The sequence below is a fragment of the Hakea prostrata genome, chromosome 8, assembly GCF_041222555.1.
Source record: "Hakea prostrata isolate BN-2017 chromosome 8, UWA_Hpros_2, whole genome shotgun sequence".
NCBI lineage: Eukaryota > Viridiplantae > Streptophyta > Magnoliopsida > Proteales > Proteaceae > Hakea > Hakea prostrata.
Genome location: NC_142607.1, coordinates 12,258,886 through 12,286,796, shown reverse-complemented (window position 1 = coordinate 12,286,796; position 27,911 = coordinate 12,258,886). Strand labels below are relative to the sequence as shown.

Here is a 27,911-nt window from a genome sequence, read left to right as displayed (position 1 = left end):
CCAAAAATTTTTCAAGGAAAAAAAAAGACAGAAAATGGAGTATCTGGATTATCACTAGTAAAATATACATACAAGTTACAAAGATCCTATCTAACAACTGATTTGTTTCCCTTACCCATTTTATCATGAACATGTTTTGGACTACTTACCAACCATATCATTCGTCAGAAAAATCAGGCTCTTCTGGCTTAAAAAGCTTGGGCATCTTTAAGCTGGAGGAAGAGGTGCCAACCACCTTGACCTTCTGATTAACGCCTCTTCTTGTATTTGCTGCAAACCTTGAAGCCAGTATTGTGGCCCCAAAATGCTGGGTGTTGCTTTCATTCTCTGCTGACATTTCGGTATCATCATCATCATCATCCTCATAGTACACTTCCAGAACCTCATCACCATAGTCACTCTCTAGATTGGGCATTGGCATGTTATTATACAACCTCTCATGCATCACCAGCTCCTTTGCTAATTTTCTCTTCTTGAACCGTCTCCATGCAGCTTGTATGAAGCATGCTCCCCATGTTCTCCATTGATGGGAATAGTACCTGAAAGCATGCTGGAGCTTCTTGCTGTGCAAACGTTTAAACTGATTGGCTACAAACTTGAGGTCTTCAGCACGAAGTGCAAATGCTTCAACTTCACTGAAGGCTCGGACTGTTCGAGTAGAGGATGGCAGATTCAGGCTTGAGTTGGGCATTAGAGCCCAAGTCAGCAACTCTTCACCACAAAAATCACCAGGTCTGAGAGTTATGGAGTTGAAGAATCCAGATCTCCCACCATTTGTTGTGGAGCTCTCAAGTTGCCCTCTGATAATGAAGAGCATCTCATTAACTGGATCACCCTCACGAACAATATAGGTGTCCTCGGTACTCAAGGATGAGACTAGGCGCTCACATATAGCATCCAGGAGCTGATCATCCATTCGTGAGAAGAAAGGAACCTAAAGTGGAATTTCAGGTGTCAACTGATAAGTTTGGATCTATGCACACCAAAAAGTAGGTAACCGTGTTCAAGAAGCTGATTGTTCCATTTTAATGTGCATAACCAGTGTTACAGATTGTCATGGCCAATATATGCTTTTGGTGCAAGTCTAAAGCTGGTAAAGTTTTTTAATTACTGGGATAAATTAAAGACTATAAAATTCACAACACATCCCCTCACCGAGTGTGGCTCAACTCCCCCTGAGGGTAGTAGCATATATCACTGCCCTCGGGCCTCCCCTCCACAAATTCAGAATGGGGCCACCTCTTAACTCTTGACAAAGTTGCTTCCCTCAGAGGTCAATGAACCACACTCTCCCTCACCCATTTAACCCCCCCCCCCCAAAACCCCAAGAAAATAAACTTTTAGGTTTTCTTGTAAATTAGTGTAAGTAATGTGAGGTAACCATCATACCTGAGCAAGACATTAGAGGTGCATTTTAAAATTTTAAATTTAAAAATAGTCCTAAAATGAATGACTGCGAGAGTCATTTTCTTCGCAAGATAATACTATCACCAACATAGACAGAAACCAGACAGAGACTTACTCGGCGAACAAGACCAAGACATAGATGCCGTTGAATTTCACGACGAAGGTCTAAAGGTAAGGACCGCAATATAGCCTCCTCATTTACTCCTCTTGTGGCAAGCCACTTATACTGAACAAACCGGCGAACCCGCTCCTGAAGATCAAGAGGAAGCTGGCGATGCCTCATCCACTCTTCAGTGTCTCTTCGCTTTACTCTCCACTCTTCAAGTCTCACCGTCATAGATGCAAGATACGTCTTCAAAAAAAAAAATATTGATAAAGTAATCACTACCATTCAGCTAATTATTTCAATTCAATCACTTCAACATTGTATGGCTACTGATATTCAACAAATTAGAATAGTCAGACTTCCAGCTTTACAGGTGGTCACAAGAACTATACCCAAACTTTTATGCTGTAAAACATTCATAATTGCAGTAATATTTGATATGAATAGCAATAAAACTCAATCAGTAAATGCCAACTCCTTACAATTTTACATTTGGAAGTATTGCTTATTAGGTTTTTCTTTCTTTCTTTTGTAGAAGTACAATAATATGTAATACTACTCAAAGTTCCCAAAGTTAAAATAATATAAGACCAGTTGCTGCGAGCTTAAAGAATTACATTATCATTAGTGTTGAAGCATTATGTGAGTATGTGACTGATCAATGAACTCAAAACAACTGCATCACAATTTTATTGGAAGGATTTTATAAGAGAGCACATAACCCCAGATAAAATTAAAGTCTAGTTCCATTGGACCATGGTTTGCTTGGTTCAATTAATTCATCTAAATAAATTTTCTAGTCCAATTGAAGTTTTTTTCTTTCTTTTTTTTTTTTTTTTTTTTTTTTGGGGGGGGGGGGATAAAAAAAGAGATTCATTACCAAGAACCCGAAGGAAAAAAAATGTACCAGAGGAAGGGATAAAGGAGGTGGAGGGGAGGAAATTATTATAACCGACTAGGGGGCAAAATGGAAGGACCAAGACCCTAGGCAACAACAATCAGCCTATGGCTTGGGGTGTCCAAAACTTGGGGGTGGGGGAGAGTCTGAATCCTAGAGGAGAAATCAAAGCAGATGTCCAGATGTTCCTTCAAATCATGTCTAGAGATCTAGAGTTGGAGGTTCATCTCCTAAGATTCCGTTCCCACCATAAGTGAGAGATCAAAGTGCCAAAAACCAACTTCCCGACCATGTCACAAATGGTACAACCGGAGAATGAACTCAACACCAAGACGATTCACTAGAGAAACCAAAGGATTGTCAAGAGCAAGGCCAAATAGAGGCAGTAGCTTTCCCCCAAAGCGAATGGGGGAAGGCATAGGCGAAAAAGAGGTGGTCAAAATCTTCAAGATTATTCCAACGGAAGATGCAGTTTGAGACAATAAAGAGGTGATGATGAGCGAGGAAAGATTGGGTGGCAAGGTCAACGTTAAGGGTTCTCCAAACAATGAGGGAGTGGCAAGGAATGTGACCTTTGAACCAAACCAAACGAGACTAAGAGCAAGAGGGCTAAGGGAACGGTTAAGGTTCTAAGCAAAGGAAGTGGAAAAGGTGCTAGTGGAGGATGGGAATCAAATAGACAGGTCTCTGGGAATAGGGTGCAAGAGGGAAAGTTTGGACCAAACATGAATGACACTCGGAGGAGAGGGGGAGGGGGAACCCAAGAGTTATTGGAGATGAAATTCAAAAGATGGGTTAGTTTAGGGATTCTAGTAGTACACACCTAAAGAGGGCCCAAGAGATCGTAGAGGATACCAAATGGGTGCCAAGAGTCCAGCCAAAAGAAGGCAGAGGAACCGTCAGCAATCTGAGTGGATATAGCAAGGAGAGTGACAGGTCTAAGGAGGAGCAACTTCATCTAGACCCAAGATAGGTTGGACAGGAGAAAGGCAGTCTAGATAGAGTCCGATTTAAGCAAGTGAGAGTAAACCCAATTACCCGATATAAAGTCATGCTTAGAGGAGGATTTCCAGATGAGTTTCGTGAAGCTAGCAATGTTGTAATTTGGGTTCTATAAAAACCAAGACCACCTTCAGACTGGGGGCAGCAAACAGAGGCCCAACTAATGGATGGAGGAAGCAGGAGGATACTTGGCCTTTCTAGAGGAAGGCATAGAAAATGCCCTCCATAGATTGAATACTGGCTTTAGGGATAAAGAAGATGACACACCATTAGAGATAGGAAGATTGGACTGATCAGATCAGAATAGCCCTACCAACAAAGGAGTCTATTCCTACCAGCAAAGGTTCAATTTAAGTTAAACAATAGAAGAGTCTATTCCTATTTAAATCAGGTTTTGCAAGTTCTAATTGTAATTGAGTTGGCCTTAGGCCCCTAATTAAAGCCCAGCAAAGGGAAGAATACACAGCCTGGTAATTATTTTTCTGAGCTTTTATGCTCCTCTTGTCTGAGATTTTGCTGATCGAAGTGTTCACCCATAGCAGGTTACATTGTGTTTTAAGTCCACAAAACCTAGGATCATTGGTGTTTGAAGTCCAAGGTGGTTGAACTTTCTTGGTGTTTGCTTCAAGTCCAAACTGTCCAAGATCCTTCCTATGACTGGATTCAATTTGCCGTTGCCATGGAACACAGCGAACACTACATCCATCAAAGAATAAGACCTAAAGCAGGTAAATTGTATGCCAAGCACTTCCCCATGCTTTGTTTCCTTCTTTTTTCCACCTTTTCTGAACCCTAAACAGCTTATTGAGTATCCTAACCCTTACCTTCGATCTCAACACTCCGTCCATTCCACTCATCCAAAACCTAAAACCAGCATTTTTTTTAAACGAGCATCTTCTTGAAAACGAGTTTCACTTAAACCCTATCAAGAATTTGATTTCCCATCAATCTACCCTACCAAACTTGACGCACCGTCATAGCGTAGAACAAGAATTCTGAGAACTTTGATAAACTGAAAATTATTATTCAAAATAGAAAAGTACCTTACAAGATAACAATGATGCATATTTATAGCTAGGAAACCCTAAGATATTAGGGGGAAATAAAACAAAGCAAAAACAACTCAAACTAGGAAACTAAAAGTACAGCGAAACCAACTAAACAATGGAATTCAGGGGTCAAATGACACCTACCAAGTGAACCCCGGTAGGGACTCTATAGATCAACTCACGCCAATTTTTTTGATATCTTGACGGTCCCATAACTCTTCCCAGATCAAAGGTTCCGCCCGTCTTAAGTTTCACCATAAAATTGCCACAAACCCGCATCAACACTTTAAGAAGTAAACTCTAAACCTAAACTATTCACCTTAGATTGATCCTAGTTTCAGCCCCATTTCATTAGTAAAAGCCGTCTTTACATCTCAAGGTTTCCACCCATTTTGCCCTATCTCAAATAACTAATTACAGAATTCTGTTGTTTCTAATCTCTAGTGTTACCATAATTTCAACCATTCCATCCCATTGGCCCCAACCCACTTGAATTCTAACCAAGTTATGCAAGAATTCATTTGAGAGCGTTCCCATTCTAATCCCATATGCCCCAATAAAAAAATCTCATGAAACCCTAGATTTCACCCCATTTGAGCTGGTTTAATTGCATCATGATTGGCCCTCACTTCTAGCAAGGTTAAATTGAAGCCCATAAAAACAAATGTTTCTATGCTACTATGCAAGAAAGTGGGAAATAAATTTTGGCTTTTTTGGAGGCAACTTCCTAGTGACTGGATGGTCTTAATGGTCACTGAAATCGAACATTATGCTCTCAAGCTGCAACTAGGGCTGACTAATCAAAGCTGAGAAAAATTGAGTACGGGCTGAGATGAGCCAAGTTAGGTCCCGAAACCGAACAAGTTGTTGACTTTACTACTGATGTAGTTTAAATTAAATGAGGGCTAGATAGCCAAGTTCTGAAAACCCAAATGGGTTCAAGAAATGGTTTCTTGAAATTCAATTATGGGGTCTATGAGGTAAAATTGGAGAAATCCTGGATGGGGTCTTGCGGCTTCGATGCTTGGAGAATCCAATGGTAGGATTTGGTTATAGGTATGAGGAGTTAAGTTTGGGCCAACCCTAAAAATAATGACTTCTTGACCACAATGTTGAAGTGTTAAAAAAAAGGTTGGTTGTGCCACTGCCTAAATATCACTTTGATGTAGTCTCAATTGACCAAGGGCCACCAAATAGCTAAGATCTTGTCAGATTCAACTTAAAATTGCCCAAGAAATGATTTGTTGAATTTCAGTTATGGGGCTTATGGGATAAAAATAGAGAAATTCAATATAAGTTCCCAGGGTTACTAATTTGACTTATGGTTCGAATGGTGTACTAGGTCAGGGTTACAAAGAAGGTGAGTTATGCTTGAAACCAATTTAAATAAGAGGAAGTAGTCATACATTGGATGGGTTAGGATCTTAGAGATATGGGATAAACACTCTAGAGATGGGGAAAATGGGTTTACCGATGTCAAAATGGAACGGAACTTAAAGGCAATGTCGGATTGATGTAGAGGGGTGATACCTTCAAGTTTAGGAATGTTCTAATGCGTAAATTGATTAGATCTAGGTTCTTGCTTTGAGGCAATTCAGATGGATAGTTGGTCAAATCTGAAGTTTATTGATTCTACAGAAAGGAAGGGATTCAGCAAGGTATTAGGGCTTAGAATAAACAGAAAAAAGGGGAAGAGTGAGTATGGGGTACTCTGAAGTACTAACCTTGTGCTTCAATGAACAAAATGAAGGTGGGAATGGTGGGCTGAATCCACAACCTAAAAGAAGAACCTAGATCTAGCCAAGCTACCCATCAAGCATCATCAAACTTGGAGGGTCATCTCCCTATATCATTATCTACCTTCCCTCCATCTTTCGTCTCATTCTGATCCTATAAACCATATATTCCTAACCCTAAGATTTCTAACCCATGTCAAGAATCTCCTATAAAATTTAACTTGTTTCAATTTTATTCCTAGTTCATCCCATGTGGATGCTTCTCTAAATCATTACGTCATTACATCACACGGGGTTAACAAAAACTGTCATCATTTCCATCACATGTTGAAGTTTGAAGGAATCTCCTCCTAACCCCAATGAAAACCCCATCCAAATTTCATACTCAATCACTTAGTCAATTGCCTGAAGTCACCCTTGATGTAGCCCTAGATTGAAGAGGATCAACTAGGGGCCAGTATTCCAGGATCTCAACTTAAAAGGTTAGGGTTGAGGCTTTTAGGATTTTGGGACAGTTGCTTGAGGTAGACAAGAACATAAGTTACGGTGGTTGACAATGATATATGGGGATGATCCCTGAAGTTTTGGATGATTCTAACTGTTAGATTGATGTAGATAGAAGTTTGAATTTTGGGTTTCTTGGGGAATACGAAAATTAAAAAGAAAAGAAAAAGGAAGTTAGGGTTGGGGAATTTCGAGGATCAGAAGAAGAACCGTGGGAATGGGGTTATTCAAGTTACTAGTGATCTTAAGAACAGCAGGTGGAATGCTACAAGAAAGTTCCAGCAATAAGATGAAGAATAAATTGCATTAGAAACAGAAAGAGAGATGAGGATAGATGTTATGTCAATGTACCTCTCCGGCAGCAATAAACAAAACTCAGATTACAATTCATCATTCATTTCAGCTGAGCAATTGCACCTATATTTATAGCCACATTGGCTGACGTAGTTTCAAACTTAAAATAGGACACAAAATTAGAAACTAACTTTGATATAGGATCCTATACTAAAAAGGAAAGGCCTAGCCCAACTCTAAACCTAATAGCTACCCTAAACTGACAAGGAAATAGACTCAGAATAAGACTCTTTCCAAACTAATCAAAGAAATCCCGTTTCCCTACTTTCTACCTACATTCTAGGCCCATCAAATTGGCCAATGAAAAATTAAACCCATGGAATCAAAAGCCAAATACGTATGTGATACAAATCATAGAATATATCTGAGGAAAGAAGCCCAATTTGGTGATGAATCTACATCAACTTTTGTCATATTCTTACTAAGAATCCTCCATAACTCCAGATTAACAACCTGATTTAGTTCTAAGAATTTTAACTTTCACTGTATATTCTACCCTAGTTTTGACCTAAACTTGGCTCACAATTGGGCCTCACACCTCAATTCTGACTTACCCAAGCTTAACAGTACATCCTAGATCCTAGATATTGGCTACTAGTTGGTCTCCTACCAACTAGGGATACGTTACTAAATCTCAGTTGAAACTGACTGAAACCTCCAAGTTATCTGTTTTGGGCCAGGCAAAAATGATACCCCTGGTCAAAACCTTGAAACAATCTCAGTACCAGTCCTGTTTAAACCAGATAAGAAATCAAGATCTTAATCTTTTCTTATGAGACAGGGAATTTTCAACTTATTATTGGTAATGGGTACCCTACTTTGTTATCACATCGCACATGTTAACTCTGGTACCCTGCTTTGTGATCACATCTCACATGTTAACTCAGCAGTCAGTATCCATAATTACTAAGAATATCAAGCAATGAAGAAAATTGTGGATATCTCAGATAGCTATGCTAGTCTGTTTTCAGCTAAATTTCCATTGTACTGCGCTCTCCAAGTGTGCTTGTTTCCCCCTTCTTCCTTACCATGGCAAGTCTTTGTGAAATAACTTCGATGAGAAAAAGAAGAAGAAAAAAAAAAGCCATTAAGAGACCCTCCTGGCCCATCCCTAGACACTCTAAGATCCTTTTTCAAACCTATTTATACCAACCATTCTTCTTATGGCTAGATCCATAAAGTACCACAAGCAGTTTTCAGGACACGACCGTGATGGGGTTTTTTCCTCTCCCCCCCCCCCCCAAAAAAAAAAAGTTGCATCACAGAACAATTAATATCAACAAGAAACATATGAATTTGCAAATCAAAAGGCCTTACTAATATAGTTAACAAAAATGATACCTGCATGTTTCCAATCAAGTGGGAGAACAAAACTAGACCCACAATGCTTATTAAAATGCAAAATGTTGTCTCGCCAATATATATGCTTGAGTCCAAGTTTTGTGCATACGAACTACAAAGCAATAAATAAAAGCATAAGAGCAAATCAAACTCATGTAAGCATTTCTCAGAATTGGAGAATTAAAAAAAAAATCACCCTAAACAAAACCAGGGCAACCAATGTAACTTTGCAGTTTATTCTAAAAAAGAATTAACACATTAACTTAAAAGATCACACTGATGACCAGAAGAGAATGAAAATAACAGCAAGCAAAATACCACCTTCAAGGGGACATGTCATCAGCAAATTTCTGCAAAACTGATAGTACAGTTTTCTTAAGCATCAATAGGGAAGCAGTGAGCACACTCCATATTTATATTAGAATTTGACAAGTTATATTACTTTCTTACCCCCCCCCCTGCCAAAAAAAATTAAAAATAAAATAAAATTTGGCCTTCTTAATTGTGATCAAAGCTTAAATTCATTTTTGAAGATTGCTTTTCTTATTGCTTTTCTTTTTGAGCCATTAATCACTTGTGTGGACCCATTATGACCTTGCTGCTATGGAATTATATCTATACTATTCCGAAGTGATTGGCTTGTTATCTGATAGCTTTGATGGACCCTGTAGCTTGGTGATTGCCAAAGTGTCACAGATATTGATATTTATGGTTAAAATCTGGGATTTCACATATCTAAAATGGTGATCTATATAAGATCTTGTTTAACGCATATATGTTGCAGTTTCTTGTTTATTTTGTCTCTGTGTTGTTGATGTTGGTTGGTGCTACAATATGATGACATGTTATTCTTTGTAGTCTCCCCTGCACTGTTCATCCACCTTAGTGCTACATATGACAGGCAGGTTGGAGATACTGAGCTAGTTTCTTCTAATTGAAGATTACATATGATTATCAAAGAATTCATATTTTTTGCCTGCAGTGAAGATTGCATATTTGCACTTGGAGATTACTCTGCCTACTTTGAGGAGAGAAGTACTTGTGTCTTCTTTGTGCTGTTTGACTCCCCCATGTGGAAACTATTATGTCTCTTTAGTGGAGATTATTACTCAAGTCTCCTTCATGGAGGAGATTATTACATGTTTCTCCAATGTGGAGATTATTCTTTGTGATGATTCTTTTTCCCCATGAAAATTATTGCTTCCCTTCATCGTGGGAGAAACTGGTGTGTCTCCATAGTGAGATAAATTTTTTGTTAGGGTTATGGCATTGAGATTTTTTTGTGTGTATTCTTATTAAAAATTGATAGGCTGCAATGATCATTTGTTAATCTTCCATCACTGCTGTTTTGTAGTTGCTGTTATTTTCTGTCTTGCAGCTGGTATTCTCAGTTGCTCATATGTATCTGGGTTTTTTTTGTTACCAACATTTTTCTCTTCCCCTGTGCTAATGGTTGATGTGTTCATGTTGGTGTTGCAATTGGAAGAAGTTTGTCCTTTGGCTCTGGTATTCATGCAGCCATAGATTGGTTGGAGACCAACCAGAGCCAATATCCAAGATCTAGGACAAATTGGTTAGTTCAGATAAGTTAGACCTAGGTATGCAGTGCACCTGAGGGCTAGTGTTTTATCATTAGCTCTAATCAAGTTTAATGCAAAAGCTGACCTCGGACCAGCGAAAGCATCAGGAGACTGATACAATAAAGAAGACAAAATATAATAGCCAGAACTCTTTTGTTTCTTCTTTTTTTTTTTTTGTCTTTTCACATATCATATCATAATCTTTTTTTTTTTTTTTTTTTTGGTAACCTATCATACTATCATATCATAATCATAACTATAACTACTATATAAAAGTAGAACCTCAATTCAGTTATGGTATGTTCTTTCACTGGACCAAAATACCCTTCCTCCAAAACAACATAACTTTTTCTTATTGAGCACACCCTTTCAAACCACCCCCGTGTAATATCTGCTGAATCATGCCACCAATGAAATGTCCCACTCACTTATCCTGCACAGGTTCTCTCAAGAGGTACACCTCTTCAATTAACACCCTCTTACCTCACCTCTTCACAAACACCTTCATACCTTAAACCTTACGTCTCTTCACCCACCTCCCTTATTTCTTCCTATAAATACTATTCACAACCAAAAAAATCTTACTGTATTTCATCCCACCCCAAAAATCAGCCCTATTTTTTATTTAAAATGTCCTTAAATTTTCAAAAATCATATCATACTACTATACAAAAGTAGAACCTCAGTTCAGTTATGGTATGTTCTTTCACTCCTCCAAAAAAACATAATTTTTCCTCATTGAACACACCCTTTCAAACCACTGTTGTGTAGTATCCACTGAATCACGCCCCCAACAAAGCATCCTACTTATCCTTAACAGGTTCTCTCAAGAGGTACACCTCTTCAACTAACACCCTCTTACCTCAAACCTTATGTCTCTTCACCCACCTCCCTTATTTCCCTCCTATAAATATTATTCACAGCCAAAAATTCTCACTATATTTCATCCCACCCCAAAAATCCACCAATATATTTTTTTAATTCTTTTGAAAAAAAAAAGTAATTCCTAATCCTTTGCAACATCTATTTTTCCTTAACAATAAATAATAATTAGTACTCTCTCTTTGTTTCCTGAAAATATGCAGGTGGTAGGAGAGATGAAGTCCATGGTTCTTCAGAACGTAACATCTGCTCTTCTTCATAATATAAGTCTCATTTTTCTACCCAAAAAAATATATCTATGTGGATGAAAAGAACTCCCCACCACAAGACCAAATTTCAAATAGGAGGATACTTTAGGTTAGTTTTTCATTTATGTTTTTGTTTTGTTATTTTTTAAGAAAGTAGAACCTTAACTCAGTTATGATCTGTCCTTTCAATGGACGAAAATACCCTTCCTCCAAAACAGCATACTTTTTCACCTTTTCCTCATTAAACGTATCCTTTCAAACCACCCCCGTGTAATAGCCATTGAATCACACCACCACAAAACATCCCACCCATCTATCCTTAACAAGTTCTCTCGAGAGGTAGACCTCTTCAACTAACACCCTCTTGCCTCAAACCTTATGTCTCTGCGCGCAATTCCCTTATTTCTTTCCCATAAATATTAGTCACAACCAAAAAAGTTGTGTATTTCATCCCACAAATTCGCCCAATATTTTAATAGTGGAAGGAAATAATTTACTAAACAATTACTGCATCAATCAACATTAATATTAATAACTCATAAAAATTTAAAATTAAAAAAAAAAAAAAAAGGATAAGTTAACCTTAATATGTTCTCTTCCTAAAAGAAAACGTTCATATTTAAATAATTAAAAAAAAAAAAAGGGGTGAAATTTTGCTAGTGAAATAAGAAAAGAAAAAGGATAAAGAAGGAGGAGGGTAAGGGATTGGGCTATCTCAGCCCTGGGTCTCTCACCTACACTATCTCGGTTGTTGAACATGAGTTTTATTCCATAACTGAGGCTATTGGACCACAAAACAATTTGTCCAAAAGCCTATCTTCTTTCGCATATTTATAGCTTGGCTAAAGCTCTACAATAAATCAAAACTTCATAAAACTGAAAGAGAAATTAAAGTGACCCATTTACATAGAAACCAATGGGATCATTGGCCTAGTACATATATGACCTTACCCTAGACTTATTCCTACAAAAGAAGCCCAACTTGGTGATGAATATGCTTTTGAAGGGCACTTTTCGGAGAGAAAAAAAATATTATTTGATTCTTTAAGGCTTTCCTATATTCTCTCTCTGTAAAGTGGTACTTAAGTTAATTGAAGACAACAAAGAGCAATGACTAATAAAGAAAGGAATATATAGTATCAGAATATTATCTCAAGTTTAATGTATAAAAGAAAATGGTCAACCCTTCACAAAAAGAAATTAGCACCTCAACTTGAAAGCAAAAAAAAAAAAGTCAACCAAGTCAGTCAACTAAAAACCTATTATTGGTCACTTCCTAGTCAGCTAGTTGTTCCATTAGGCAACAATCACACTAGTAGTTAATTACAGTATATGTATGAAGGATTAGTAAGACATTACCAGTCATTGATGTAAGAGCTACATAAAAGAATCATTCAGTCAACAACACTCGAAGCCATCCCCTCCCCCCATTAATTTGGAAACTGTATACTTCATGCAAAAAAAAACATACCTTAAATTTTTCAAACCCCACCAAAGGCAATAGAGATACCTCTCCACGAACTTCGATTGAACAACATCATTGGTTAAAGCATCAGAAAATATTCCATACTTAAACTTGATAGTATTGTTTGAAATATCGCAACTGGTAATAACACGAGTTATATTCAGCCAAGTTTTTCGATCCTCCTTTTCCAAACTTCTACAATCCAGAAAAATAGGATTACAAGGAACTAGCATGGCAGTCTCCTCTTTCTGACACTCTGATCTCCAGCAGGTATGCTGTCGTTCTATGGACAATACATACCACGAAGCACCTAAAACCTGCAGAGCAGCAAACTAGATAAATAATTGGGTGTGATGGCTGCAAGGATCTCAATGAGAATAACGCATTCCTTGCTTATTAGTGAATGAGCACCATAACATACTCAGAAAGGTAAGGCAAGGTGTCTTTTCAGTGGTTGGTCTTTCAATGATTACCAATTAAAAGGGTAAATAAAAAGATCACATTCGTGTTTATGTGATCCTAGTGGAATTTCAGATCCGTTGTTCATAATGGAAATATTTACACCTCTTTTTTTGGGTCAAAAACCATGAGTTTACAAGCAAAAATGTGAAGTTGAATACATACATGACTAGCCAGCATGTAGAGGAGGAGATTGTATGCAGCTCCCAACCAAGCGGTGTTGGCAACAACCCCAGTATTTTTAATGATCCGACGATTCAAAGGGAAAATGAGAAATAATCTAGGGACATACTGGATGAGAACAATCAGAGCAAGGGTGTTATTAGTATGATCAGTAGAAGATTGCCTCAGTGCTGGCAGAATAAACCAGATGACCATCTGCAAAACAAAAAATCAATAGAAGCTTAAGTGATACATGAGACAGATTAGAATGGAAGAATTATGTCAAAATCAAAATGAGAAAAAAAAATTCTTAAACATAATATTTTGGGACTTCAATGGAATAATAATCTGCACCCGAAGTGCCAGACATACTTTAGGAAGCATTTACCAATAAGTTCCACCAAATGCAACCCACTTAATCAAGGGAGCTAGCTGTAACAAAACCAGAATTGACTTCTTCTTTTAGCATGATAAGCCAAACGATGCCACCAAGATGGAAAACTGAAGCAGAAAATTACTCGTATTAACTAGACCGATTTTCTAACTATGAGGCATAAAATTTGTTTTTTGTGTTTATGAATTATTTGACACTCCTTGGGTTCATAAGTTTGTGGCTTAAGAGCCTAGAGTCCATGGAGCACCCATGCTCCACAGCCCGCTCATAACAGGCTCCTCAGTCTCCAGAAAGGACCAACACCTTAACAAGCCCGTATGCTCAGCAGAGAGACCATTATCAGAAACTCTCAGTAAGCCTAACAAATTCGCAATAAAACTTCATTTTCTTTTTACACAATAATTTTGTCAAAGGCAGCAGCATTTAATACATCATCGATCTGTTGATTGTGTTTTCGGCATTACATATTTTCTCCTTTCGTCATGCGTTTCCATATTGTTTTAGAGATATTACTGTAATTAAAAATCAATTGCAGAAATGAAGTGGGTTACCTGTGGAAGGGGAAGAGTTGCGGCAAGATCAATCACAAAATCCGATTTCAAGTACCGTAATGCAATCTCCCGTGGATCCATGACAAGCTCGCCCCTTCCAAAAATCCTAGAATCAGGCGCAACGAATGCTGTTCGAAACTTCATAATCATATGCACGAGATAGAAAAAATCGGCCACGGAGCGGAAAAACGTGACGGTGATTCCCAAATTCAAATCCATGCTCAAGCAAGCGGGACCTCCAACATGGGGTAGATAGAAGTAGATAGGGTCGATGAAGAGAGCAATAAGACATGATACAAGGAATACATGGTTCCAACGAGTGACGATTACGCCACCTGGATCTAGAATTCGGTACTGCCATGGCGTCTTTTGATCGGAGATCGGATTAGAAGTTCGCCTGAAAGGGCGGAAAGTCGGCGCCGAAGAAGGATCCCCGCTATTCATCTTCCATGGCGCAGACGGATTTTCCCAATCCTACGAAACCCTGCGACCGAGACACCATGCAGTAGTAGTATTGGATGGAAAGAAAACAAACAAAAACCGAGAAGACAAGAACAAAAAGAAAGAGAAGGTGATAGCTGAGCAACAGGAGAAGGAGAAACGACAGAAGACAGAAGTGAGGCTGGGATTTGGATTGCGATTCCATTCACTGCGAGATTCGCGGGAGACCAGAGAAATCGCAGAGATTTCGGTGTGGCCATGGCCGCAACGCCGTTAGCAGTGAGAAACCAAAAACGCTTGATATCACAATATAGTGTTGGTTCATTTTAGGCGGGGGTGGTTGTTTCGCCTCAATTTTTCAAACGCGGGCGAAGGCGGTTGCTGACGTGGCCTTCGCCTTCTAATCGTGTCAGATTATCAAATCACCGCTCAGTAAGGAGTCCGGATCAGCGACCCGTACGGGGAGCAGAAAGTGCTCCCCCACGCTTCCTAACCACAAACATCAGTGGGGCCCACGATGAAAAACATTTTTTGAAAAAAAATTTTAAAAAAAAAATTACACCAGTGGAACCCACTGATGTTTGTGGTCAGGAAGCCATGCTGTGCTCCCCCGACGGGGAAAAGATTCGGATTTCTCAGTAAATTGAATAACCATTGGATTCCTTAAATGCCACAAGGCACAATCCTATGAGAGAATTACAGGGAATTGTAGGGAAAGGCCCAACTTCCCTAGGGAGGTCTTGGGTTCGCACCCATTTGGCGGCATTAATTATATATATATAAAAAATCTCCCTTGAGGATGTAATCGTGGTGCGCGTAAGCTGGCCCGGATGAACCTCATCAAAAAAAAAAAAAAAAAAATTACAGAAGATGTGAATCCAGCACTACAGGCTCCTTTGATGTTTTTTAACACACATTTTGTGTGCAATTTATATGACATATTAAGGGTCTCATTTCTGAATTGTTTTATCAATTTTAAACGTGTACCCCCACACAAAGTATGTAATGAAATGGGAGGTAATCAAGACTCTAATCCAAATTCTCTCCACTGGGAAAGTCCTCCCCCCATTTCCCCCACCCACTCTTTGGGTCCATGTACCATGGATAGGCTATGTTTTCTTTAGTCCAGATCCTTCACTCACAGTTCTCCTCACAATTTTTCACTACATATTTAGGAAAAAAAAGAGGAAGACTCACTTATAGATTCCCTTCCTAAGTATGTAGTAGATAAGTGTATGGAAAGCACAATCCATTACTCTCGTGGATAAAGATTTCAATTCAGGTTTTCCAACCTAATGGCCTAATGTCCATCAAGCATTGGACTGTGTGAGCGTTGGCACCTCAAGAAACTTTTTTTTTTTTCTTTTATCTTTTTAAACTGAAGAGTTTTTTATATAGGGGATGGGAGTATTACATACATGGTACACTGTGTCAGCAATATATCGCCGTGTCGCTGGGGGGCGACACGACTCCCCCCAGCGACATGATATTTACAATATATTAGTGATATATTGCCCTGTGTGACATGATATTTACAATATATAAGTGATATATTGCCCTGTGTCGACGATATATCGCCAAAATGTCGATATATCGCCAAAAAAATCAATGATATATCGCTACATTCGCATATATAACAGTATTTCATTCGTTTTTCGCCCATTTTTTGTTCGATTTTTGCCAAAGTGACATAGGATCTCTACAACAATATGTGAAGCATGAACCATACTCAACATAATTGTATAATGAATTATAAACTTTAGTACATCTATTTACTAGTTGTGTATTTGTGTTTTGTTTACATATTTACATTAGTTTATATGAAATTTTCAATCTTCCAGTTTTGCCCACATATAGCCGGACATGTGCTAATTATAAACTTTAGATTAGGTGATATTTTAGGTAAAAATAATACTATCAATGTGTTTATTGGCCTCAAATTAGGCTACAAGTCAAATTTCATGTCAAAATGACTTGAAATACCCTTCAAAACAGGGGTTTGATTTTTATCGAATCCTTGCCAAAAGTTAGTCGACATCTGGTGACATGTCGCCCAAGTCGCCGTGCGGACCATGGCGACACGGACCGACATGTCGAACCATGATTACATATGCGGTCTACAATGGTTGAACCTATAACATTTTTCACTAAGAAGTATGAATATTTATCTACCCTGCATAATTTTTTCTCTTACATGAATTATGTTTCATTGGCTTCGATCAAACAGTTGGAATTTCCTACCAAAAAAAAGGGATAGGTTATGAAATGTGTGGATTGAGCTAAAGAATGTTATAATAGGATTTCCTGAAACTACCCACCCCCAACCATGTTTCAAGTTTCAACCTCCTAATAAAAATGTATTTTGGTATTTGATGGCAATGGTATGTACCCTGGATCCTGGGGCGACACAATATATCGTCTTATCTCAACTCTCAAGTAAGGTTATGGTTTTATTGAATGATGTCATATGAGGATCATTAAGGAAAAAAAATACAAGGAAATATATTTTAAAAAAATAGCCATAGATTTTCCCACAAATAGAAAATAAGTAAAGGGTGAGACAAAAAAATTCCATAATTTATAAATTGATTAACGAATTCGTAAAAAATTATTTTATGAAGTTTGTTTCGGGCACAAAGGGTAGCTTGCGTTCCTTAGACTTTAAGGCTGCGTTTGTTTGCAAAGGTGGGGTGGGAAAAAAAAAATGTGTGTCCCATGTGTAGTGGGGTGAGGGAGAAGGAAATAAAAGGGTTTTGTAGAAAAGTGATAATGCTAGGTCTTACTTTTTACTTTTTTCAACTTTTCCACAAAGTCTCACCAAACATGTGGGGTTTTACTTAAGATGGAAAAGTTCCACAAAGTCCCACCAAATATGTGGGGTTTTACTTAGGATTGGAAAGTTAGGCTGTCATATCATCAGACAAGTTTCTTTGATTCAATTAAACTTGTCACTTACTTTCCCACCCCAAGCAACCAAACAATCTACCATTTTGGGATTTAAGGGAAAAGTAAAAAATTTACATTTTTTTCAATAATTTTCCCACCCCACCTTTATTCCAACAAATAAACGCAACCTAAGGTTTTCACAATCCCAAAAGTGCTATTGGCTTACAAAACACAAGACTGGAAGAGGATAATCAACATGGAAACCTACACCTCATCATCAAACAATTATGCAGGTCAATGTGGTGGGAGAGAAACAAGACGACCTTGTTTGCCTTGGTAAAATATGTCAAGATGATGAAATAATTATCTATTCTACCTGTTGTAGTGAAAATGTGTTTGAAATTCCTTGGTTCGCTCCTGACCTGGTGTAGTTCCTGACACCAAAACAATGGTAAAAGTTGATTGCCTCTGGGGATAGAAAGCCACATCCAATGAATAAGTTCGTTTAGGTAAAAAAACTAAAGTCTTTCCCTTGAGAAATAAATACTTGAGAAGATGAAGAAGATAATGTTCTTCATGAATAATTGCAGGAAAATAATAACTGGAGTATTCAAGTCTTACCGTTGTTCATGTATAGTGATGATATATATAGCTGGTCCATACCTAAACTGATAGTGGACACTCCATGGCTTACAATGCCCATCTGAGGGGATGAAGGGTGGAGATGGTTTCTAAGAGAGGCTTGTTCAGCAAGCCAGACCGCGCGATTTTTAGGACAGCTGGAGATCTCGTTGGTGAATCAAATAGTCAACATCAAGTTGATATTGATGTGACACCAATTCAAAGTTGGGAAGACAAAAAGTGCAGATGCAGTACTCAAAGTTGGTCTTGAACGAATGAGAAGCTTCCTTGCCAACAGTGAGCATTTAATACGGAATTAAATGCGTACTTTTGTCGGGAAGTCGCATGTTGGCAATTGAGTGTCACCTCCATGCCCACTTCTCAGCTTCTCAATAGATATCTCTTCCGAGAAGTGCCATGTTTGAGAATTATTAGATGAACCATTTTTGACTAGATTTGAGCCCTTAGTTTAGCGAAGTGGTCTACTCCAATTCAATGGCTTGAACCGTAATAACCATCACACTACCAAAGTCCTTCATAATTAACTCATTACCTATAGAAGACCTATTTTGATATGCAATTTGATGGTGCGTGCCCTATAATATGTGCATGACTCTAAATTACTGCCTTATCTAGAGTAAAGCCATGGTTGCATTTAATGGAGTCTTACGAGGATCATTAGGCTCGTTTCACTTTTATTAACTACTTCACAATATAGTTCAAAATATTATTTGCCTATACAATATATCCATAAACCTAGCTTATAATCTATGCATGCCTATAAGTATGATTTGGAATGGGTTTATCTGATAAAAGCTGCCCAACTTTGTGGTCCATTTTCTTTCTTTGGTTGCAGTCTCTTTGTAGTCCTGTTCCTTCGGCTTTTAACGCTTCAATAAAATTATTTTATTAAAATAATACACATTCAATCACTGACACGTAGACGTTTTCTCCGTTTACTGTGTATATATACAGACTGACCCACTGATGTTTTTCATTTACGTGTATTCATATACATTGAAACGTGTACATATACACACAGACACGTGGTTGTCTAATACAGGATAACCAGTGGCAGTTACGTAAAATAGAGCGATTATGTATCTCGATAATGAGAACTTCGAAGGTGACAATCCCAATGACAGTTCTTAATAAATTATCTATAAATACTACAGTTAAAAGAATTGTGATAAATCGTTTTTCGTTGAAGTGAAGCCACCGAGACGTTTTCCCTCGCAAAGTTTTAAATTTTTGGTTTTCTTCTGAAATCACCTCTCAGTCTCAACGATTGTTGTTGTTTGATTCTGAGGGTTTCTTGTTGTTTATATAGAAGTGAGGGAGGGGAATCCATGGATAAAGGCGGTCTTATTGCTTCTGATGTACCTGTTAAGAGAGGGAAAGAAGGAGAAACTGGAGCTGTGATTTATGACAAAGAGAACGGTGTTTCTGCTTCAATTTTTTCTGTTGAGAAGGGAAATGGGAACAAGACAGATTGCATTTCTTCTATCATTCCTGGGTGGTTTTCTGAGATTAGCCCAATGTGGCCTGGTTTGTTCTCTTTCATCATTTGTTTTCCTGCATTTCTAGGTTTACCGATTACTAGTACTCAATTCAAATTGTTGCATATGTTACTAGTGATTACGATGTTAGTATGCATTTCATTGTTGCATGTTACTAGCTAGTGAATACGGTGCTTGCATGCATTCCATTTTTGCATGTTGCTAGTGACTGCGGTTTTGTTATTATATTGTCTGATTTCTCGTGGTTTGCTCTGTCAGTTATGATGGATTTTTGTTGTGACGAGTTGATTTTTCTTTGTATCTCATTCTACGGATTTTATGTTTGTTCTTTAAATTTTTCACTGCATTTCATGATTTGCATATTAAGGTGGATTGACATCTTGTTTCTGTGTAGATCATTTTACTGAGTGTTTCTGGATTTTGGTATGGATTGTGACTGCTAAGTTTTGTCTTAGATGTGCTTAGGTGCGGTTGGTTTCTTAGGGTCCTCTTGCGATTTGTTAAGATATATGGCATGGAGTGTTGCTATATGGCATAAAGTGTTGGACAGTTAAGAATTGTCATATAGGTGAACTCAACTTAGTAGAAAGGAAGATGCTGAGATGGATGAGTGGTAAAACTAAGAAGGATAAAGTAAGAAATGATCGTATTAGAAAGGATAAAGTGTTATGATTTTTTTAATTTTTTTTTCCCACATGTTTTGCAATGAGCTACTTGTTTCCTGCTGAAGTGTGGTACCCTATATTCTCACTTTTTTTTCTTCTTTATGATTTCGTTTCCAGTCCTTTATATTGACAATTTGTTCAGATTGTTCTTTAAATGCCAGTTTTTCAATTTATGGATATAATGGATCACTAATCCTTTTTTTAGACTATGTAACAGAACACACTGTTTTGGTTGTAGATATCTATCTGACTATATTTTTCTTTGTCAACAATAAACACAGCTTTTTCTGAACTTAATGGGGTTGTCAACCTGGACTCAAACAAACCAAATAGTAAAATGAGGTTCAAACAACAAAAAGGGGGAGTGAAAATATGGGAAAACAGGGATGAAAATGAAATGAGAAATGAAAACTCTTTTCAGTTATATGATTTCTAGTAAATGCATACTTATTCCGTAATATCTCTTGATTCTTGAGGTAAATTTTTTCTGTCCTTTCTGTAGCCTTCTCTCATTGCTTGATGTTATATATTTTCAGTAACTTGCTGCCATATATATATATATATATTTCCGTAGTGCTTACTGTGGTTTATTTTTTGGCACTGGCTGTTTTTTTTTTAACTACAATATATTGATGTTTTCTAAGTATTTCATTCCGCTGGGCTTACTGCAACGTTTTAAGTGTTTGAACTAGCTAGTTTGCATTTGTCTACAACTAATTAAATGCTTGGTTCCTATTTTATTGGGTTTTCTTCCAACTTAAGTTTTAATTGGACGGGCAATTTTAACCATTTTGTTCCCTGGGTGTATGGTCCATCGCCGGGGTCCCGCGGGGCCCGGCGGGGGCCGGCGCCCTTGAGTCTATGGATTCCAATTCTGTTTTGACGCTGTCGTCCTTTTAATTAGTTTGGACTGGTAAGAGGCTTTCTGCTGTACCCTTCCAATGTGTCTGTTAGTTTGATAGTTTCCTCCTCTGGGTAGTTTGTGTTTTTTTTATGCAAACCAGAACTTAGATTCTTGTGATGCATGTTTAATGGGTTAATCAACTGAAAATGAACAATAAAGACTAATTCTTAGAGGAAAACCTGAAGTTATAGTTGGTCTAATGTTTTCATTTTTATTAAAGCTTCTTTTTAGGTATCCGTTCACCTCCTTAAAAGTATAAATACATTCTCTATTAGCATCCGTATAAAAGCTTGGGGATTTTTATGGTTTTTAGACTCTCTAACTTAGAAGTTGCAGATATTATTGATGTTACTTTATTTATTTTATAGGAGAAGCTCACTCTCTGAAGGTAGAAAAGATCTTATTTCAGGGGAAATCTGAATACCAAGACATTATGGTATTCCAGGTACTTGCTGCTCCAGGAAAGGATGAAACCTTTTATTGACTCATGTTGCCCACATTTTGAATATGTAGTTGACACGTCCTATATAGATTAGTTGCAGTGTTGCAGTAATTTTGAATCAGTTGTTCTTTCTTGTTCCAGTCAGCAACATATGGAAAGGTTCTTTTATTGGATGGCGTGATTCAACTTACCGAAAGAGATGAGTGTGCATATCAAGAAATGATAACTCACCTTCCTCTTTGTTCTATTCCAAACCCAAAGAAGGTATTCTCGCCCAAATAATGTTGCATACACACTTTTTCCTCTCCGAATTTCTTTATCTGTTACTGTTAATTCTTAGGGTAATAATTTTAATGAACTAGTTGTAGATTTTCATATGTAAAGTTCAAGACTGGTGACATTCCTGAGCCCTAAGAGTGTTCTTGGTCTATTCACTGCTTCCCAGTCGGACTTGGGCCCTCTCTACCCATCTGAAATTATTTCTTCAGGAAATGGGAAGAAATGAAATGTATGATGCTCCTCTCAAATGGAGAAAGCATCGATCATTTCTGACCCATTTGCACCAAAACTTGTTTTGCTTAGTAGATTAGAGGCAGCAGTTGAATTTCTTTCTGCCAGACCCCTGAAGATGGAGTGTATATGGATAGGTATGGTAGAGAGGGATGAACCCCTGGGGCAACCTAGAAGAATTAGAGCTGGTCACTGTAAAATGTACAAGAGAGATTCAATAATATTGTGTTCAATCCTGATCAGTGAGATCCATGAGTGGTGCTTGGTTGATTGTGGTTGAATATCCGTTATCTTTTTTTCATTTCATTCTTTTTGTTGCATGCATACATATGCTGCACAGAATAACATTAGATGAACATTGATGGTGCCATGGGGGTGGAGGATTGAAGTACAGTTCCCTTGTGCTTGAAGGATTACTTCCTATTAGCTTCTTTTACTCATAAAACTTGGTCCTTTTCCTCCAGGTGCTGGTTATTGGTGGAGGAGATGGTGGTGTTCTACGAGAAGTATCCCGCCACTCTTCTGTTGAGCAGATAGATATATGTGAAATTGACAAAATGGTAGCTGATGTGAGTGAATAATAACCTTTTTGGCTTTTCCTTTTTCCTTGGCTACTCATATTCCCAGAGTATAATGTGATAGGATGTTGTACATCCTCCATAGAACAGTACTTCAGATGCTTGTTTGTGTATTCTGCAACCATCCTCCCCCAAAAGAGGGGTAAAGAAAGGGTGATCCTTGATTCTAGAAATTTACTGCTTTCTTTCTTTGTCTACGGCTAAAGTTTTTGAGTTGGTTTAATCAATTTCCAGGTTTCAAAGCAATTTTTTCCAGCTGTTGCAGTTGGTTATAGCGATCCACGAGTGACCCTCCATGTTGGCGATGGTATATTGATCTGTTATTCTTATTTTTCCTTTGAAAGAAAATTTTTATTGCCCCCCTGGTTCATGTTGCTTCATTGCTCTTCCATCTGCAGGAGCAGCATTTCTGAGAGCTGTTCCTGAAGGAACTTATGATGCCATCATTGTGGACTGTTCTGATCCAATTGGTAATGCTCACTGCAACCGTGCTACTGTCTCACTTGGGATCTTTAAGTCATCATCTTTCTTTTTTATCATCATATTGTCATCATCTTTAACATCATCAGGGCCTGCACAAGAACTTGGCTTCACATGCACCTTATTGAGAAAATTATCTCATTGTGTCGCCAGATATTTAAAGGAACTGTCACCTATGCTTGGACAACCGTTCCTACTTACCCCAGGTATGCATTTAAAGGTGTATATTAAAGCTAGTATTATAAACTTAGAAACATTTAAATGTGTTGTAATTGATACATATTGATCACTGCAGTGGAGTGACCGGTTTCATGCTTTGCTCAACCGAAGGGCCACCAGTTGACTTCAAGCATCCAGTGAATCCCTTGGATGTCAAATGAGAGTAACAGCCTAGGACCATTGAAGTTCTACAACTCACAGGTTTTATCATTGACCTTCTCTAGCTTCTATCCTGTTCTAGTCATCTTTTGTTGGTTTTCTCATTATGTTTTTGAGATTTTCCTTCTTGCCCTCTCTTTTTCTTGCAGATCCATTCAGCTTCGTTCTGTTTACCATCTTTTGCAAAGAAGGTGATTGATGCCATATTGCCATAGCTGCTTGAGATTATCCAAGAACATAGGTTAGGACTGTTTAGCTTTTGTAGTTTACTTAGGATCTCACCCAGGTTGCATTGGGCTACTAAATAAATTGAGATCTAAGTATATCATGAATGTATATATGTGAGTTGGAGTCTGGAAATAAGCCTTTCAGCTGGAGTATTCAGTTGACACGTAATGGAGTTGTTTGTGGAGGAAATTTGCCTTTACTTTTAGGGCTGCTTTCCTTCACCAGTGAATGTTCCATCACCCATGCTTTGGTTCTCAAAGCCATTCTGCTGTTTAGAAATTTAAATACGGTTCTTCCCCTTCTTTTTCATAGTTTTACTTAATATTGACCATGATTTCCATCGTTTCAAATCATCATTATGCATCATAAACATAAAGTCTCTTCCAAGGGTATCACATTATAAGATCTTCGGAAGTATGGTTGGCTTTTGACATTGGGGCGCTCACTTCCATGGTTCATTAATGATGCTCTAAATTTATTAACACACAAGGTTGAGATGGCCGAGTTGGTCTAAGGCGCCAGATTAAGGTTCTGGTCCGAAAGGGCGTGGGTTCAAATCCCACTCTCAACAGCATTAATAAATATTTTTGTTAATATTCAAGTGTCTTATGATTTCATTATGTTAAAATTTGTCTATTTAATATAAACGGTGTATGCCATAATCTTAGGGCATGTTTGGTTACATGAATTTAGGGTTTATGAATCTAGTTTTACATTAAAAACGTGAATCTATAGATTTATGGGTAAGGGGTGAAATCTAGAGATTTCAAAAAAGCTATATATTTGTACATTCCAAAAATACATTCACAAAAATCATGTCGATCAAATAAATTTTTAGGATGAATTCAAAGATTTACATTCACAACCAAACGCTTAATTTTATAAATTATAACTCCATAGATTTGAAGGCTATAGGTTTGAAATCTCTAGATATTTGAAAAACCAGCTCATATATCTGCACATTCACAAAATCGTTAAAACGACAATCGATCAAATAGTTTTTAAGGATGAATCCTACAGATTTCATTCCACAACCAAACATCTAATTTTATAAATTATAACTTCATATATTTGAAATCTCTAGATATTTGAAATCTCCCGACCATGTAACCAAACAAGCCCATAACCATTGCATCAAAAGGGTATTTTGGTCATTAAAATTATAATTTGTCCTTAATTAGTTATTTTTAGAAACCACAAGAAAACCATATGTAAAGGGAAATTTTTTCAGACTAAAAATGATCTGGACCAAACCTTAAGGAGTCCAAATGAAAATTACCCAAAAATTATTTACATACATATATTTTCTTAGCCATTGAGCTTGGGGGGTCTTACTTGAGTGTTGCGTAATTAAGTCAAGATTGAAATTAGGGTCGTAATTTTGATATGCATACATATATTTTCTATTTCCTATTCATTGAGCTAGAGAGGTTTTATTTTATTGTTTTTTTTGGTAACCCAACATTCATTGAGCTAGAGAGGTTTTACTTGGGTCCATATACAGCAACGTATGATTGAAACTAGGCTCAGAATTTTGATATTGTGCAATCAATGCGCAACACCCAAGTGGACACTCAAGCAATTTCGAAGCAATTTCGTGGCAGGGGTGGTGTATGATATACGCATACTTTGCTTTTTGTGTTTTTGTTTTTATTCTTAGCTTTAGGGTTTAGGGTTTTGTTTTTATTCTTAACCCTAAAATTTAGGGTTTAGGGTTTAAGGTTTGTTTTTATTCTTAACTTTCTTTGGTTTTGTTAGGGAGGCGAATTCTGTGGCCTATAATTTAGCCAGAGACCTTAATGATGGAGTGATGGAGGAGACAATGGTTTGGCCAAACGTCCACTAATTGGTTAAAGAACCTATCTCTAATGTAGGCTTCTTCTTTGAATAAATTGGCTGTTTACCAATTTATTTTTTCTTAATACATTTTTTTGGTAGAAATCTTTTCTTACTCCTGATGCTTTACTAGTAATTCAATATTCAATTTAGGCCTCCTTTACCTCTTTTCCCTTCATTTGGTCATATTTGATCACTCTTCTTTAGGAGTTTGGATCTACGACCCTGTCGGGGAGCACAAAGTTCTCCCCGATGGCTTTTCCACCCTAAAATATAGGGGCCCAAGGGGTGGGTGATGGGATTTTTTTTAAAAATGTTTTTTAGCTGTGGGGCCCATCGATTTGTGGTGGTAAAACCGTGTGCTCCCTGACGGGGATGATGATCCGGATTCCTTCTTTAGTACTTCTACTAGTTTTTACTTTACAAATATGATATTTTGGGGGATAGACACCCATACCACCTCGAGCATCATTCAATCTTAAGTCCAATCTAATATAATAATTCTTTTCTTCTATCTTGTTTTCATAGAAATGTAGGGCCCATAGAAGTTATAACCCAACCTAAGCAATGAAACATGCTCATAGAATTTTCTTTTTAGGCATTTCATCTGTTCAACTTATGTGCACATTGACTGTATCGTTAGAATAATTTTATATATTTAAATATATGGTAGGGTTTTGTCTTTGGTCTTAAGGAGATTTGAATTCTGGACCTCATATTATGAAACGTAGGTCTTGTGTAATAAGAAATTTATATTTACATTTAAGCCCTTGCCTTTTAATATACATTGTCAAATTTAACTAAACTTTATTTGGCAAATATCTAACCATAGCACGACTTGCTTTAGGGCTACCGCAAAGAAAAAGAAAATCAACCTCGAGGGGTGTCTCAAATGCCAAAAGACCGACGCTTACACATTGGAGGTCAGAATTTGAACCCCCCAGGGCTAGAGATATATAAAGTCTCCCTTGAGGATGTAGTTGAGGTGTGCGCAAGCTGGCCCAGATGAACCTCAAGTCCACTATTATACTTCCCTAGACCCATGAAGGGTTACTTCCACGACTTGCCTTAAAAACATTTCCATGAAGGACGTATATAGCCTATAGAAGGGGGTCAATAGGCTCCTAGTCCTTGTGACTAGTCTGACAAAGACACAATATTAAAAAATAAAATAAAAAAGAAAATAAAAATAATTGTCTCAGGCTCTTGATGCTTTTGAGCCACACAATAAGGAATGGGACTCACATGAGACCTAATGAAATTTGCTTTTCTCCAATATTTATAGGTTGTTCAACAACTATTATTTGTTGGGAAAACATTAAAGAAGTACATTGTTTTCTGTGATAGGGAGGCGTGACACTCACAATACAGTCTCGTATGAAACTATTTCCTCTTAGGCATCGTTTTTGCTGAATCTAAAATGGAGTGAAAAAAAAAAGGTGAAAAAGTAAACTTTTCCATTAAATCTTAAATATGATTTTTTTTTTTGTAAGCTGAGGTTCATCCGGGTTAGCTTGCGTGTACCTTGATTACATTGTCTGCAAGGGTCGAATCCAAGACCTCTCTACTACTTTTCCATTAAATTCGAAAATATGACTTATGAGATTCAATGTGATGGAAAAGATGATACCCATTTAAAAAAATATTTTCACAAATTTATTTTATTTTATTTTCTATTCTTGTACCCTCTTACATATGGTATCATATCTATTTTTCTCACTCATTTTTTCTGACCCCATTTTACGAACAAAATTCGGACGATTCAGATTTAACCTTACCGGTTATCCCATGGTGTAATTCAAAAAATGTAAAGTACGCTGCCAGCATATAATCACGTTGTCGGTTCTTCGTTATTTCTAAACGTTAACTAAATTTATTTTAGATTAAAAAAAAACTTAATTTATTTTAGCGAACAATTACTCTTTAAAAAAAAAAAACTTTTTTTTTTATTACAAGAATAATGTATTTTCAGACTAGATTCGCATAGTTTGACGAACAGATTCCTCACGACACTTTGACGATAAATTACAAAAATGACTTTCCATTATATTTATAATTTTGAATCTAAGTAATATTATATTTTCTACTTGTGATTTGTGAATCGCATGCAAGTATGCAACATGATGTTGGTTATTTATTATTATTTTCACCAAATTTATTTATTTATTATTATTATTTACAAAAAAAGAAATATTTATTTTTATTTGATTAAAATTTAAAATTATAAAATAAAAAATCAAGAAACACGACAAAATTGTGGCGCAGATAGTGGCACATTTGACGC

General features: G+C 37.2%; 1 protein-coding gene, 1 non-coding gene and 1 pseudogene across 3 annotated transcripts; 2 read left to right on the top strand and 1 right to left on the bottom strand.

The window, feature by feature from the left end:
• Positions 1 to 157: 157 nt before the first annotated feature.
• On the bottom strand, positions 158 to 14,823 carry LOC149006957 (cyclic nucleotide-gated ion channel 18-like). The gene is made up of 6 exons (XM_089165238.1): positions 14,139 to 14,823; positions 13,197 to 13,409; positions 12,579 to 12,889; positions 8,398 to 8,509; positions 1,523 to 1,759; positions 158 to 934 (listed from the first exon to the last, which is right to left on the bottom strand). The coding sequence occupies exons 1-6, from the start codon at positions 14,580 to 14,582 to the stop codon at positions 158 to 160; spliced, it is 2,094 nt and encodes a 697-aa protein (XP_089021364.1). The 5' UTR covers positions 14,583 to 14,823.
• Positions 14,824 to 19,306: 4,483 nt separating this feature from the next.
• Positions 19,307 to 23,778, top strand: LOC149006956 (spermidine synthase 2-like; annotated as a pseudogene). Its single transcript, XR_016175274.1, has 9 exons — positions 19,307 to 19,634; positions 21,544 to 21,620; positions 21,759 to 21,881; positions 22,592 to 22,696; positions 22,940 to 23,012; positions 23,104 to 23,221; positions 23,275 to 23,391; positions 23,481 to 23,605; positions 23,713 to 23,778. The product of XR_016175274.1 is annotated as a spermidine synthase 2-like (transcript).
• Positions 23,779 to 24,281: 503 nt separating this feature from the next.
• On the top strand, positions 24,282 to 24,362 carry TRNAL-AAG (transfer RNA leucine (anticodon AAG)). Its single transcript has one exon. It is a non-coding gene; the product is annotated as a tRNA-Leu (tRNA).
• Positions 24,363 to 27,911: the final 3,549 nt, after the last annotated feature.